Source organism: Columba livia, chromosome 7 (genome assembly GCF_036013475.1).
Source record: "Columba livia isolate bColLiv1 breed racing homer chromosome 7, bColLiv1.pat.W.v2, whole genome shotgun sequence".
NCBI classification, from domain to species: Eukaryota; Metazoa; Chordata; class Aves; order Columbiformes; family Columbidae; genus Columba; species Columba livia.
The window spans coordinates 38,253,555-38,267,704 of record NC_088608.1 but is presented as its reverse complement, the minus strand read 5'-3'; the positions used below and the strand labels follow the sequence as shown (position 1 = coordinate 38,267,704).

Below are 14,150 nucleotides of genomic sequence, written 5' to 3'. Positions count from 1 at the left end.
TGAGGCCGTTTCCATTGTTATGCATTTAAATGTTCATTTCTGATTGCTGCATTACAGGCAACATGAGTAGGATTAACTGCAGGGGGAGCTGTCATATTATGGACAGTACATTTTGTCAGATCACCTTGTTATAATTGAACTAACGTCAGCGCATTAAACCAGTACAGTGGCGCGTAACTGCATGGTTTTTTGTGGAAGCTGTCTGTGGTTGGAACATATAGAATTCTTTCAAGAAGGACTTTGTACCAACAGTGTTTGGTCAAAAAGATGAGATCTTAGTGCTCACAACAGTATTTTTTTGTCTCAAGTGAGGATAAATGTTGAGCATTTTTTAGTTTATCTTATTAGTGTGAGTTAAATAAGTCATCCTTTGGAGATGATATTTGTTTAGAATTGCTTTTTCTTAAGACTTCTCATGTATTTTTTTATTATTATTTAATGGATATCTAAATATCTTGTATGTATTGTAAATTCTTCTTGTGAGAATTTTACCTTGGTCTTTACAAAGTGGCAGCAATGACTGCATACTGTCACGTCCATTCTACTTGTCTGCTCTGCATTTTTTCCCAGCTCTGTATTTTGACACTTGTTCTGCATTCCTGCATTCTTCAGGCTCCCCGGCCTTGGTTGGCTGTCGAATTTCTATCACAAAAGTGACAATAAAGAGTCCTCTTGGAACTATTTACTAATACCCTCTCACTAAGCACAGGTCTTGCCATAGGACTGGTCTGAGGATGTCTGTATATGCTGATACTCACTGGAACAAAAGTACTAAATGATTTTTTACACCCTGCAGTCATGTGGGAAAATTACTGTTTTTAGTGAACATTATTACAATATTTCCTTTGTATATTGTACTACTGGTAGTCACTGAGAAAGAATATTAGCTCTTTCTTAGAAGATCGAACAGAGTTGCTGTAATTTTAAGGAAAATAACTTTCAGCTTCTTTAAGCAGGGCTGTGAACATAGTGCTTAATTGCAACGTACACTGTAAGAACTGAACAAGCCCAGATACACAGATGAAGAAAAAGTGGGTAGATGAGTGGATCCTAACTCCTATTAGGATTGCTAACTGTGGTGTAACCTGGACATCTGAAGGGATATAAACAAGGCAACTAAAAAACTCTGTCTTTCACATGTCCTGCGTTCATTCTTGTGATGTCAGTAAATAGCACTGCTGACATAAAAGGCAAAAAATTGGAATTGGAACAGATGAGTTATGCCTTTGCTTTTGGTCTGTGTCAAATATACATCTCCCACAACTGATAGTGAAGATACCAGAAATTTATTTTTTGTTTGTCCTTCAGCTGCAAGAGAATGTGTCATTGCACTTTTTGTTACTCTCAGGGAGGAGTGCCTGTAGGTCTAGCACCTAAGCCGTTACAGATCCTTTACGGGCATACTGATGAAGTTTCGAGTGTTGGCATCAGCACTGAGCTGGATATGGCAGTGTCAGGATCTAGGGTAAGCATTGTCATACTTTTCCCTTCTTTGCCTTTTCTCTACTCAAACCATACAGCATGTTTGAAGTTGATGAAGAATAATATAAAAATGTGACTGTTTCATGATGTTTTCTTCAGCCTTGTACGTCAAGATGCTATGCATCCTCTCCCTTGCTGCCTGCTTAAACTGGGCTGTCTCAAACTGCTCTGCACAGCATGGGCCTCAGCTACCATGTTGTGTTATTCTGCACAGATGAGCTTTAATGAGTGTGGACTTATTTGGAGATCTTAAGCTTCTCATAGGAACAATTCTGTGATAGTTTCATGCCTGCTTCCTTAACCTTGAAGGTTCTGTGCAGCTTATTTGTGTTCCAGCAAGACCTGGACAGGCTGGAGAGTTGGGCAGGGAAAAATTTAATGAAATATAACAAGGGCAAGTGTAGAGTCTGTCATCTGGGCAGGAACAACTCCAGGTTCCAGTATAAGTTGGGGAATGACCTATCAGAGAGCAGTGTAGGGGAAAGGGACCTGGGGGTCCTGGGGACAGCAGGATGAGCATGAGCCAGCACTGGGCCCTTGTGGCCAGGAAGGCCAATGGTACCTGGGGTGGGTTAGAAGGGGGTGGTCAGTAGGTCAGAGAGGTTCTCCTGCCCCTCTGCTCTGCCCTGGGGAGACCACACCTGGAATATTGTGTCCAGTTGTGGCCCCTCAGTTCCAGCAGGACAGGGAACTGCTGGAGAGAGTCCAGCGCAGGGCAACAAAGATGCTGAAGGGAGTGGAGCATCTCCCGTGTGAGGAAAGGCTGAGGGAGCTGGGGCTCTGGAGCTGGACAAGAGGAGACTAAGGGGTGATCTCTTTAATGTTTATAAATATCTAAAGGGTGAGTGTCAGGAGGATGGAGCCAGGCTCTTCTCGGTGACAACAAATGGTAGGACAAGGGTTAATGGGTAAACTGGAACACAAGAGTTTCCACTTACATTTGAGAAGAAACTTCTTCTCAGTGAGGGTGACAGAGCCTGCAACAGGCTTCCTAGGGCAGTTGTGGAGTCTCCTTCTCTGCAGACATTCAAACCTGCCTGGACACCTTCCTGTGTAACCTCACGTAAGTGTTTCTGCTCCAGCGGGGGGATTCAACTAGATGATCTTTTGAGGTCCCTTCTGATCCCTGACATTCTGTGATTCTGGGATTCTACCTTACTGTATAACTCTGACGGGCTGCTGAACTCTGACTCTATCCTGTACTTAATTCTTACTCATATATGTGACCTATGAAATGGCTGATTTGCTGCCTATCCTTCCCCTATTGCCCTATTCGCATTTGTTTTTTCATGTGCCTGTAGTACGTTGCCTTGAGGGGAAGGTTTCTTTGTGTAGTGTTCCTAATGCTCAGGAATCTCGATCTCCAGTTAAGGATTTAAGTGCTTTCATAATATTCCCTCTCTATTTAAATATTCTTTCTGTGTGTTGCGGTCACTTACCTGCTGAGTAACAACTTACCTAAATTTGACTGCAGGATGGAACTGTTATTGTCCACACTATTCGGAAAGGTCAGTACGTGAGGACTTTGCGACCACCTTGTGAGAGTTCTCTCCTGCTGACTGTTCCCAATCTGGCTGTGTCCTGGGAAGGCCACATAGTAGTCCACACCAGCATAGAAGGAAAGACTACTCTTAAGGTACTTAGGTTCATGGAATACCTCTCTCTCTTTCTCTGAAGACATTAGTCATAAATATTGTTAACTTTATCCTTCTTTTCTAAAGTAAGACTTTTTGAGCATCCTGTGTCTTTTTCCATATTTTTTTTATTTTGCTAGTCTGTGTGAGTGAAATCGGATTAAAGGTTAAGTCACAGACACACTGTGCACCTGTAAGTTTAATTAAAATCTCCCAATACCTGCAAGGAAGATGCCCAAGCATGTCCTAATGAATCTTCGTGGAAGAGCTGCTTTGAAGTTGAAAACTAGGGGAAACAAGTTCCACTGTGCACAGAAACTGAAGTTTGCAAAGGGAGCAGTAAGTTCGGGGTGTAAGATGCCCAGTGACGACACTGAGGTTTTTTAGTTTTAGAGGCAGAGCTCTAAGGTTCACAGTGTAGCTTATTCTGTCCATTGAGTAGCTGCGTAGTTGCTTTAATAAGGGTAGAGGTGTTATGATTTCTATGAACATGGAAAATTTCTTGAAGACAAGTTTATTGGATGTAGGCATGCTAGCTGCTATGGGAAGATGGGGACAGAAGAGACCAAGGTATTGTCAGGCTGCAAGAACTTCAGATGGTCACGTTAGCTATGTCTTTAATCCATCAGTAATTCATTGCCTTGTCCAGAAAATACTTCTAGATCTAGCTCTGTGGAAATATACCTATTTCCTCCTGCTTTTCAGTTTGGGTTGGGGGAGGGAGGGTGGCAGTGGGACTGACAATAAGAGTGCTCTTTTCCTTTCTTCTTCCTTAATAAAAACCCTTATAAAATAGGGACATGTCCATTAAATCCGTGAATGTTTTCAGAAAATTTAGAATTGATTAGATGGATAGGTAAGACGTTACCATGTTACATCAACAGGTGATGAGAAATAACTTCAAAAATTTCCATACAGAACCTGGTGTACATACACATTGCATATAGGCTCGGTAGTCCGGTATCATTTGACAAGGAAACTGTTGTCATCAGTATTATCTGTGGGTTATTACCCAAGTTAGCTCCTGTTAGTGAGCTAAAGACACAAATAATACAATCTTAAATGTCACAGAGAACTGACTAGATCCTTTTTGATCTTTTCAGGATAAGAATGCATTACATCTCTATTCTGTCAATGGAAAATATTTGGGTTCTGAGACTCTGAAGGAGGAAGTGTCAGATATGTGTGTGACTGGCGAGTACATAGTGATGGGCAGCTTACAGGGATTTCTTTCCATACGGGATCTCTACAGGTAGTGTACCACCATCAGCAGTTTATTATCGAGATGCAAATATAAAGATTTATGGAGAAATGGCTGTGTAATGTGGGCTTTCCTTGGTGCTGTAGGTGGTAACCGTTGCTTTTTTTCTGTATTCCTGAAAGAACTCTTCTATGGGGGAACTAAGATAAGGAGTAAAGAAAAATGGGAGGTTATACCAGGCATTTGTCCCAATTATGCACCTAGAACTGACAGAATTTGGGAAGAGCTGTGTCTGACATCTGCGAGCTGTGATTGTCCCCATGTCTGATTAGTCACTGGGAGCTCAGCAATTGCAGGATCACGTCTCATGTAGTTCTGCACTGAGTTTCCAACTCTCCTTACTGCTGCACTCTGTAGAGCTCCATTGCTCCTCAGAATGGGAGGGATCTTTGTCGTTTAGGCAGTTGTGGGGGTAATGTTACTGTTCTTCAGTGAAAATGACTTAATTTACTGACACGTCTATGCCTGTTCTTGTTATTTGAACTCCATTCTGGAGTATGACTAGGTCGTTCCATAGCAATAATTGAAATAGCGAACTGGATATCGAGAATCTGTGTTTTATAGTGCATCCCACAGACAGCAATTTCAACTGCAGTGTGATTCTTTGCCATGTGTGCAAACAAATACGTGATGAGCTTTGTCTGTGTGGTTTTTGATCATTGCAGCCTGAGCCTGAGCATCTCCCCCTTAGCCATGCGACTGCCAATTCACTGCATTTCTGTCACCAAAGAGTACAGCCACATCCTTGTTGGCTTGGAGGACGGCAAGTTGATTATCGTCGGTGTTGGCAAACCCGCAGAGGTAAAACCCACCATCAAGAACTTTTTCTACCGAACAGTGGGAAGCTCACTTATATCTGCTTTCCAGTTGAGCAAGAGGTCTCCTCTATGGCAGGGTAAATTTAAGAGCAAGTTTCAGTTTTCAGTGGGAAAAAAATAACTTTTGAGACTGCTCTACTGAAATTTCTCATTAAGAATCAAAGGTTTATAGGGATCACAGATGGGAAGCTCAGCTGGACTAACTTGCAAACTTTATCACTCGCATCTGAATAAGCAAAGTCATAGTAGCTAACTTTTTCTGAACGTGATAGTGTTGTCAGCCACTTCTTGATGAAATAATTTTCCAGAAGAAAATTGGAAGCGAAAGAGAGCAAGCTACTTTATTTCTCATGCTTTCTGTCAGATCTTTTGATACGCATTGATTGACACTGGGGAAAAAAATATTACTGCTTTCTGTTCAGAGTCTCTAATTACAGTGCACAAAGAATCACTTGTGTAGGTTTCCAATATGCTCTGTGCTCCATATGGTGAATATAAACTTGTTGGTACTGCGTATGCAATATCAAATACAGAGCATCCATCTGTCAAATAGCTGTGCCCAATTTTGCTTGTGCAGAACGATTTTGCTTTAAGTACGTCTTGTCATGATTTTCAGGGTACTTGGGTTAGTTTAAACCTGCTTCTCTTTATAACCCGATCTCCATTGTGCTGCAGTGTATTTATTTGAACATGTGATTACCACTTTTGCATGACCTTTAGTAAATGCCAGAAAAGTGTCTTAATTTAATTTTATATTTTAATTGTGAAAACAGAGCGACTTGTTTGCTGGTAGTTTAAAGTGTTTTAGCTAGGAGATATATGGTTTAATATTTGAACCAGACTTCCCACAATGTTAGCCTGACTTTGTTTGCAGCGGATGGGGAGGGAGGTTCCCACTGACCTGCAGCTGGACTTTGTCCTACTGCACAATTGACAGAGAGGTGCTTCTGATGGGGTTAAACATACGTTTGTAATGACAGTTTTAATGTCACTGTCATTTCTCAGCATCCTGTTCCTTAGCAAAGATCTTTTGTAGGCTGAAATGTATGTATATCATTAGACTGAAGGCTTTTTTTCTTTCAGCTGTTAATCACATCTATTTTTCTAACTATGGAGAAAGTGTTGTTCCAAAGACTGGATTCCTTATATGAATTTTTTTTTCAGGATAATCTGTTGATAATTCAGATGATCTTTAAGCTTAATTTCTATGTGAATAGATTTTTTTTTTTTTTTTAAGGAACAACATTATGTCCCAGATTTTCTAGTTTTCTATAATGCCATCAATCAGTATATTTGAAAAGCATATGTATGTGGGGTATTTCTTTGAATTATTTGTAGTTTGGAAGGAATATATTAATTACCAGAATTTTATCCTTATATGGAAGACAGTGTTGTAGTTCTGGCTTTTAGTGGTGATACTGATCCTTGGGATAAAGGGAGAGACCAACTTTATTGTGCATACAGTGAAATGCTGCTTGGTATTAAGATTGGCCTTTAGTGTTTCTGCATTGACAGTATCCAGTACTAAGTGAAGTATAACAAATGTTATTGTATTTTTAACAATGACTTGGCTGTTTGGGATGCTGCAGCAGTCTGGGGGATGCTCGCCCGTCCGTGCCGATCCCTGTGCCTTTTCTAGCAGGCTGCTGCTGCAATGACACCATTCTTGAGCAAGCTTAACTTGTGGTTCCGAGTGCTGGGAGCTGTTCTCAAAGCTGTGCTCTTCAGACACGCACCTTGTTTGTTGAACTGTGAGGGATTTCACAACCTAATTAGCTGCCAGGCTAATCGCTACTGGCCAATCTTAAGCCTTATATTTAAGAAAGAAATTAAACCAGTTTCTTACAAATTGTTGTCAGATTGCAAACCTACCAGATGCTGGATTTAACGTGGCCTCTGGTTGCTTGTTATCTGTCTATACTTCTGTATACTTACTCAATATGAATTACTTCTGGTTCAAATTTTACTCTGGGCGCTTCACCCAGGATCTTTGGAAGACTGTATAAATCTGACACCAGGAGATAACCTTTCTCTCTTTCCTTCATTCTGCTGTCACTGCCTTGCATTTTGCTTATCTTTTCCTTTTCACTTCTAGCAATTTCTGTTTGAAATCTCTAAAATAAAATGTCCTTTCTTCTCCTTTGGTTCTTTTTTGCTTCACATTCACCTCTTTTCCTTCCTATCAAAATAGCAGTCGAAACACTGTTTCTAAGCCATTTGAAGTAGGATAAGTAATAAGTCTGCATTACTTGGTAATAACCCTTTAACCGTTCAAAATCAGAGAAGACTTTGATCGGTGTTTTGTCTGTTGTTTTTTGTCAGTCCCAAGAATCATCCCTAAGTGTAACTTTTGGTTTGTTTTCAAATAATTTTTGTTGGTCTAATTTTGTTCATGCAGTACATTGTAGTGTCTGCATTTCACCAGAATCAGTGTCTGAATTCCTTTTTAATTTATCCACCTTATCCCTTCCCCCTCCTTTTGTTTCTCTGAATTACTTTTAAACAGATGCGCTCAGGTCAGCTTTCCCGAAAGCTGTGGGGATCAAGCAAACGGCTCAGCCAGATTTCATCAGGAGAGACTGAATATAACACTCAAGATTCCAAGTGATTGCTGCTACCTTCTCTTGTGGATTCCAGAAACATGTCTAATCTTTTGGTCACTTTAAATGTGTATCTCAACTTTCAGGGGCTTGATTCTTAAATCTGTTGAAGATGAACCAATGGTAGAGGTACAGTAATAAGCATTTGTACTCATGCAAGTTAGCTTGCTTGCATATTTTTCCTTAATGGTGTTGACTTGCTCACAGCACAATCCCTCTCTAAATAGCTGCTATAACTGTGTTTCAGAAAAAAAAATGGAAGAAAATAAAACAAAAACAAAGACACCCAAACCTCCAAACCCAAGCTTGCTAATTGAATTTAAGATGATAAGTAGCATTTGATGTAAAGCTTCATAGGGCCACATGTTCCTTGATCACAAAGAGGGTATTTGGCTTTGCTTTGGCAGCATTGTAATTCCCCAGCAGTAAATTAAAATTCTGGCAGTTGCAGTGGTCAGATTCAGAATTGAGATAGGTGACAGTTACAGCCTTTTCAATATGTTTTTAGCCCAATGAACAATTTATTGCAATTTGTTCCTGTAAATGGCTATTGCTATCTTTTTTGTAGCTCCAGTCTTAGGCTGTTCTGCAAGGAACACCTGTGTTGCACTACTTGATTATCAGAAATTGGTTAAAGCACAGACATGAATAACTTCAAAGGAGTTGAAGGTGGTGAAGGAGCTAAAGGAGGTAGGAAATACTTGCTGCTGAAAATTATTTATGTTGTTAAGTAGACTAAGAAATACACCAAGAAATACCGTAATATATTTAATATCTTGGAAAAAATGCAGAGAAAGAATCAGTATCTATATTGGTCAAAGATCAATCTGCTTCATTAGTAAGGCAACTTGTACCAACAAAAGATGAATTTCCACTGCAAAATCATTTTGACAACATTGCAGCACAATTTAGTTAAATGGCACCTTTTTGTTTCTTGGCCTGATGTTCAGCAAACTAGTTGTTAGCCATATTTTTTTTTTCTGTAAAACAAAGCAGGGCAACAGATAACGTATCCATTTTCAAGATGTGTTTAAGACCTGGGAAAAGAAAATATTAGATCTTTATGTGCACTATATCCAACAAAATAGCTATGGATTTTATGCTGTATTTTGGAGAAGCCATTACTGGTGGGTTTTTTGGTTTAGCGATACATCGTGATAGAAGTGTGTGTATTTCCTTGTCATTCTGACATTTTTAGTGTTGATTACAATGATAAACCCCATACTGTTAGAAAACCCTAGTACTGAGGGAAAAATAGGAATTTTTGGATCGGCATACGAAAGTATGTGTGCGTGTGTATAGATGTGTGTATGTTTGTGTGTATATATGTATATACATGTATGTATGTCTATTAAAAGGAGAAAATATCGTGGGGTAAGGGACATATAGATATAAGACAAAACTATAAGTGATTGTTGGCTAGTATGTTCCCTTTTGGCTATTGCTTTCTTCCCCCTACCATCACTTTTCTTGTCATTTTTATTTATTTATGGAAATGAATGTGTGTTGTATCTCCTATAAATGTTACCAGATACTCCCTGTGTCTGGGGAGCTGTTGAACTACCTGAGGAACTCCATAGGGTATAATCTCATTTCATTAACTTCTAGCACAATATTTATTAACTTTGTAGAAATAGTAATACCTCCTTACCCAGCAAAAGGAAAACCTTCACAAGTTCTGTTAGTCTCATTCAAACTGTTTTCTTCTCCTGAATTTCTTTACTGGAAAAAAGAAATCCCTCTTAATGACTGATTACTGTGCTGCGTTGCTGCTTCTTAACTTTTCTAAATGAGATAATAAATCAGACTAGTGAGCAAGTGGGGTCTATGCATAGTTGCAATATTCTGATTAATCACTGTGAGAGACTGGATTGTCTGGAAAGTTAGGAGAAAATAAGAATTATTTCCCTGAGTCACTTGACAAGAGAGCATTAAGTTTCAAGAAATAGAGTGGTGTGGTTATTTTGAGGCTCGATGTACGTAAAAAAAACCTACATCCCCTATTTTCAAATAAGCTATAGAGAAGTGAAAAATACTATTTTTAATCAATTACCTATCCAGTAAGAATACTAAGGATACTATGGAAGTATTAAGTGTGTATATGAGAATGTGACGTATGTCTGTCCAATTTGATTTAATGAAGAAAGAATTTCAGGGAAGCTCTTTCGGGAGCAGTTGAGAAGAATTTCAGTTCAGCTCTGAGATTTTCATGTATTATGGGAAGCTGAAAACAACTCATTTGGGGCATTGAGTTGGTGGTTTTTAGAAGAATGCATATATGTTCTGTTTAAACGCGTAGATGAGTTTAAGTGTTTACTTGCAGGGGAAGGGGGCAAGAAATAGTGATGTTTCAGGCTGGTAGAATCAAGTGGAAAAACTGAGGAGACAGGTTTGGTGAGAGCATCTGGGTTTGTTTGTGACTTGCACAGAGAGGGTTTGAAAACATCCTACAGTGGTTTAGGTATGTTTATACAACAGTTGAATTAATGTTGTTAGTAGTTTAATATTAAAGAATACTGAATACACTCTGTCAGTTTAAGTAAAAGATCATGTAGTTGCAATAATTGGGGATGAAAGAGTTAATGGTGAAGAGCTTTGACATTTGAATACCATCATTTCAGTGCATCACAAGCATTAGGTGGTCTTCACAAATATCTGGGATGGGTTTGAATGTGGAGAGTTCTCAGGCTCAGACTTGAGCCTGGTTTGTGCTCTGCACGAAGCAGCAGAACAAATCGGGGACGGGTGAGCTCGGAGCTGCCTCGTGCTCTACGCACAACAGCAACAGCCATCACCTTTTGATCTGTGATCTGGTCCTCGAGGATGGGAGGTGCACACCAGCTCTTGCCAGAGCCTCTCTGGAAAGACCCCTGTAGGTTTGAAGGTCTGCACTTTGCTTTTATCTAAACCCAGCTCTAATTGAAAGATATAGGTGGTAAATGTGAGCATGAGCTGGTGTGTTGTTGCTTTCGGTTTTAACGTATTTGTGTAAGTCTTTTTAAAAGTAGAAAGTGATTTTTCTGATCAGCTGTTCACATTGGTTGAATTGCAGTCTGTTATGCAGTGCACTGTGAATTAGTGAACTGACTTTCATAATTCTTTGATTTCCTCAAGTCAGTAAAGCTTAGGATCACATTTTGTTCTTCACGTAGGATTGGTGAAATAAGATTTTCCTTTGCTTTTGAAACAAGATTTATTTAAGTGTAAAAATTAAAGCTGTGAGATGAGAGCATTCTGATTAGGAATTCAGAATAAAATAGTCTGAAGCGACAGTTGTTTCCTAACACTACACTTGTCAAGATCTTCTTGGTGGTATCTTCTTTCTTTTACTTTTTGGATCAACCCTAATGATATTTATAAAAGCTTAAGATATGCTTACATTCAAAGCTGAGCAAGTAGGAGTGTAAATATGGATATCTAAAAGAAACTGCAAACTGACTCTTTTCATAGCTGCATATAGATGAGAACAAGTAGCTTGCAGCATTGAGTCACTTCTCCCTAGCACAGTTCTGAACTTGCATACCAAAGGATGATATTTAGAAGACATCTCTCCTTTATTTCAAGTAAAATGTTTGTTAAATTTCTCTTTATCAATTCACTTGTAATTCTTGGTGGTATTTTAGTTGTCTTTTCATCTGTAGTGAAGAATCTTATCTAGTCTGTGCAGTTTTTCTACTATACAAGCATTCAGAAAGCAGAATATTTGCTGTTCAAGTTAGCATCTGACTTAAGCGAATTATTCTATATCAATTGTTATCTAATACTCACTAATAGGATATCTAAAAACCAGCTTTTCTATTATCCGTGTACTTTACCAACACCAACAAAAAAATAATATTCCCAGTCTTTAACTGCACATCTCTTCATGGTTAATACACATTGTGGAAATCAGGTTTTAGGAAGCCTGTTTTGTTTTAAAAAGAAAAGAAGAAAAGGCACTAACACACATTACAGTTGCTTTGCTAATCTGCAACATTGATATAAAGAAACATTTTTCCTGCTGTTATACCTTAGATCATTAATGTTATCACAAAAGAGGTTTATCAAAGTCTTTACAGGCTTTAAATAGTCTAGTCAATTGTCTGCTTCATAAGGATCCTCTTTAAAGTTGTATTTCTATGTCCTTTAGGTGCAAAGAACTGAGTTTCTGCACTGTAAAAATTCTATATGGAACTGATAACAGTCCTACATCAGTCTGCTTTAAGGTAGTCTGCAGGAATTATGAATTTATTTGTAATGCACAATAATTAGGTAGGTCTTTTAAGTCATGCCCTAATTAATGGGAGCTGTAAGGCTCACTTCCCTAGACCATGGCTCCCTCCTCCCTGTTTCCTCTGTCTTTCCCAATCTCAGTTAACAAAATCATTACAAAATACACGCACAGCAGCCAGATGCTTCACCGAGCTTTTACTGTGTATCTGTATTTAGTTGAAAATGTGTATCTCTATAGGAATTATGGTATGGTAGGGAGCTTTAGAGCAGGGGAGGGCAGTAGAGGAGATGTCAGCCCTTCTGCTCCTGCATTGAGTCTGTGTAGACACATGCTCTGTGTTGTCACCTGAAGGGACTCCTCTGTTCCACCACTAGCGGCACCTTGATAGCTAGCTTAGATGCTGAGGCTACGTGCTGTGAATACTTTATTTCCTGTCAAGGAATCTATTTTAAAAAACAACATATGAGTGCATATCCTAATGTGAACCTAAGGCCTGATATATTAAATACTGTTAGATGAAAGCACAACATAGGGTTATATTTAATTGGGTGGAAATTCAAGCATGTGCTTCAATGCTTTCTAGAATGAGCTTTTCATGCTTTTTGGTTTAGAAGACTGTGTCAGTTCCAGCTGTAAAGACACTTGTTAGCGGTCTCCTTTGGCGGAAATAGTTTTTGCGCAGTCATATGCATCTGGGTTCACTGTAGACCGACGTTAGACTCAACTGAAGCTTTGGGAAGATGTCTTTCCTTGCATCCCAAGGAGCCAAATTCTCCTTATTATTACTGATTGCCATTGTTAGCGCATACTGTCATAGGAAGCAAGGGTTTTCTGAAAAGCTACGGTTTAAAATAGCCATCAGGTGCCTGAATGCAGAAACACCTCCGAAGGCAGCACAGCATGTTGTGCAGAGCCTGAGCCGAGTGCCATTCATCTTACGGCAGGCTTGAACACCCCAGATGTGAGGAACCGCTTGTAGCGTTAATTCAAAGGTACCCTTTGGTTTTAATTCACCTTTTCACTGTGCATCTGTGGAAGAAAACTGGTGTGTGTTTCTTTTAGTTACCATTTACCCAAATAGCACATATAAAATAGGTGTTGCACTGCTTTTCTTCAGGAGAGCGCTCCTCCAGTTGTGTATTCTTTTTATTTTCTGCTGGACTGGGAAGTTTGGCAAGAGCTTAGGTCTGTGATTATACTCAGCACAGACACAGTTTTAAAACATGTCTTCTGTCCCAGAAGCATGATTGTCAGTAAAGATTATGGTTTAAAGCTGCTAAGGTGTTTTGAGATTGAAATATAAAACATCCAGCCATATATATCAGAGACCTAACTGAATTTACAGGCCACTTGTTTATTTAGCTTCCTGTCTCAGTCAGTATTTTCCTCTTGGGCGAGCCATATTTTTTGCCTTGAAGTAGTAACTTTAAAAAATAAACTTAGTGTTGCACCTGACAGTGCTGCTTTAGTCATATGTAGCTGTGAGCTATTGCTTGAAGAAAGCCACGAGGGGAAAAAAATCATCAAGGAAAACTTGCGATACGTGTTCCGATTCAACTCTTCACAGAAGCAGCTTAATCTAAGAGAAACGCTGCTCATTAAGATTTGCCTCCCTTCAGTCAGTGTTTTGGTGGAAGCCGTGATGCTGCTCAGTTTGCTTGATGGATTTTTACTAAAGCTAATGAGAGAGTGGAAACAAAGGCCTTACAGCAGCGGTTAACCATATATTCTGATAATTCTTACAGATTGTGCAATTATAAATGGGTTTTTAAATGCCAAAAAATGCCTTTTTTAAGAGTTAAATGTTAGGTAGTGGGGAGTGTTGTAAATATCTACTTTCAAAATGAGCCTTCAGGCACTGTAATGAACTTGCTGACAGTCTTCTGTGCAATATCTTTTTCCCTTCTGGGTGCTTTAAGAGTATACTATATGTCTTATTTTGTTTCGATCAGTATGTTTTAAGAGTGTGTATATTGGCTAACAATGGATTTTTCTTTCTGTACAGCATGGTGGAAGATGTTTCAAAATTTTGCACTTTTCTAGGATTTGCAAGTTTGTAACCTGACAATTTTTAACATGCACACTTTTGTACATAATTAGTATTGTATATATTTAACATGAGTCTGAAGCAAATAAAAATAA

The 14,150-nt window shown here is 39.0% G+C and overlaps 1 protein-coding gene across 6 annotated transcripts in view; it reads left to right on the top strand.

The window, feature by feature from the left end:
- The window catches only part of NBEAL1 (neurobeachin like 1), a 77,658-nt gene extending 69,605 nt beyond the window's left edge, over nt 1-8,053 (top strand). For 3 of the 6 annotated variants that reach the window (XM_065069893.1, XM_065069892.1, XM_065069891.1), the window contains 5 exons: nt 1,349-1,465; nt 2,957-3,118; nt 4,220-4,368; nt 5,043-5,178; nt 7,702-8,053. In XM_065069893.1, the coding sequence (XP_064925965.1) occupies nt 1,349-1,465; nt 2,957-3,118; nt 4,220-4,368; nt 5,043-5,178; nt 7,702-7,803 (666 nt within the window). In that variant the 3' untranslated portion in view covers nt 7,804-8,053. Of the gene's footprint in view, nt 1-1,308; nt 1,466-2,956; nt 3,119-4,219; nt 4,369-5,042; nt 5,470-7,701 lie in introns of those variants that run through there. The other 3 variants (XM_065069889.1, XM_065069890.1, XR_010473899.1) reach the window with 2 other exon arrangements.
- Nucleotides 8,054-14,150: the final 6,097 nt, after the last annotated feature.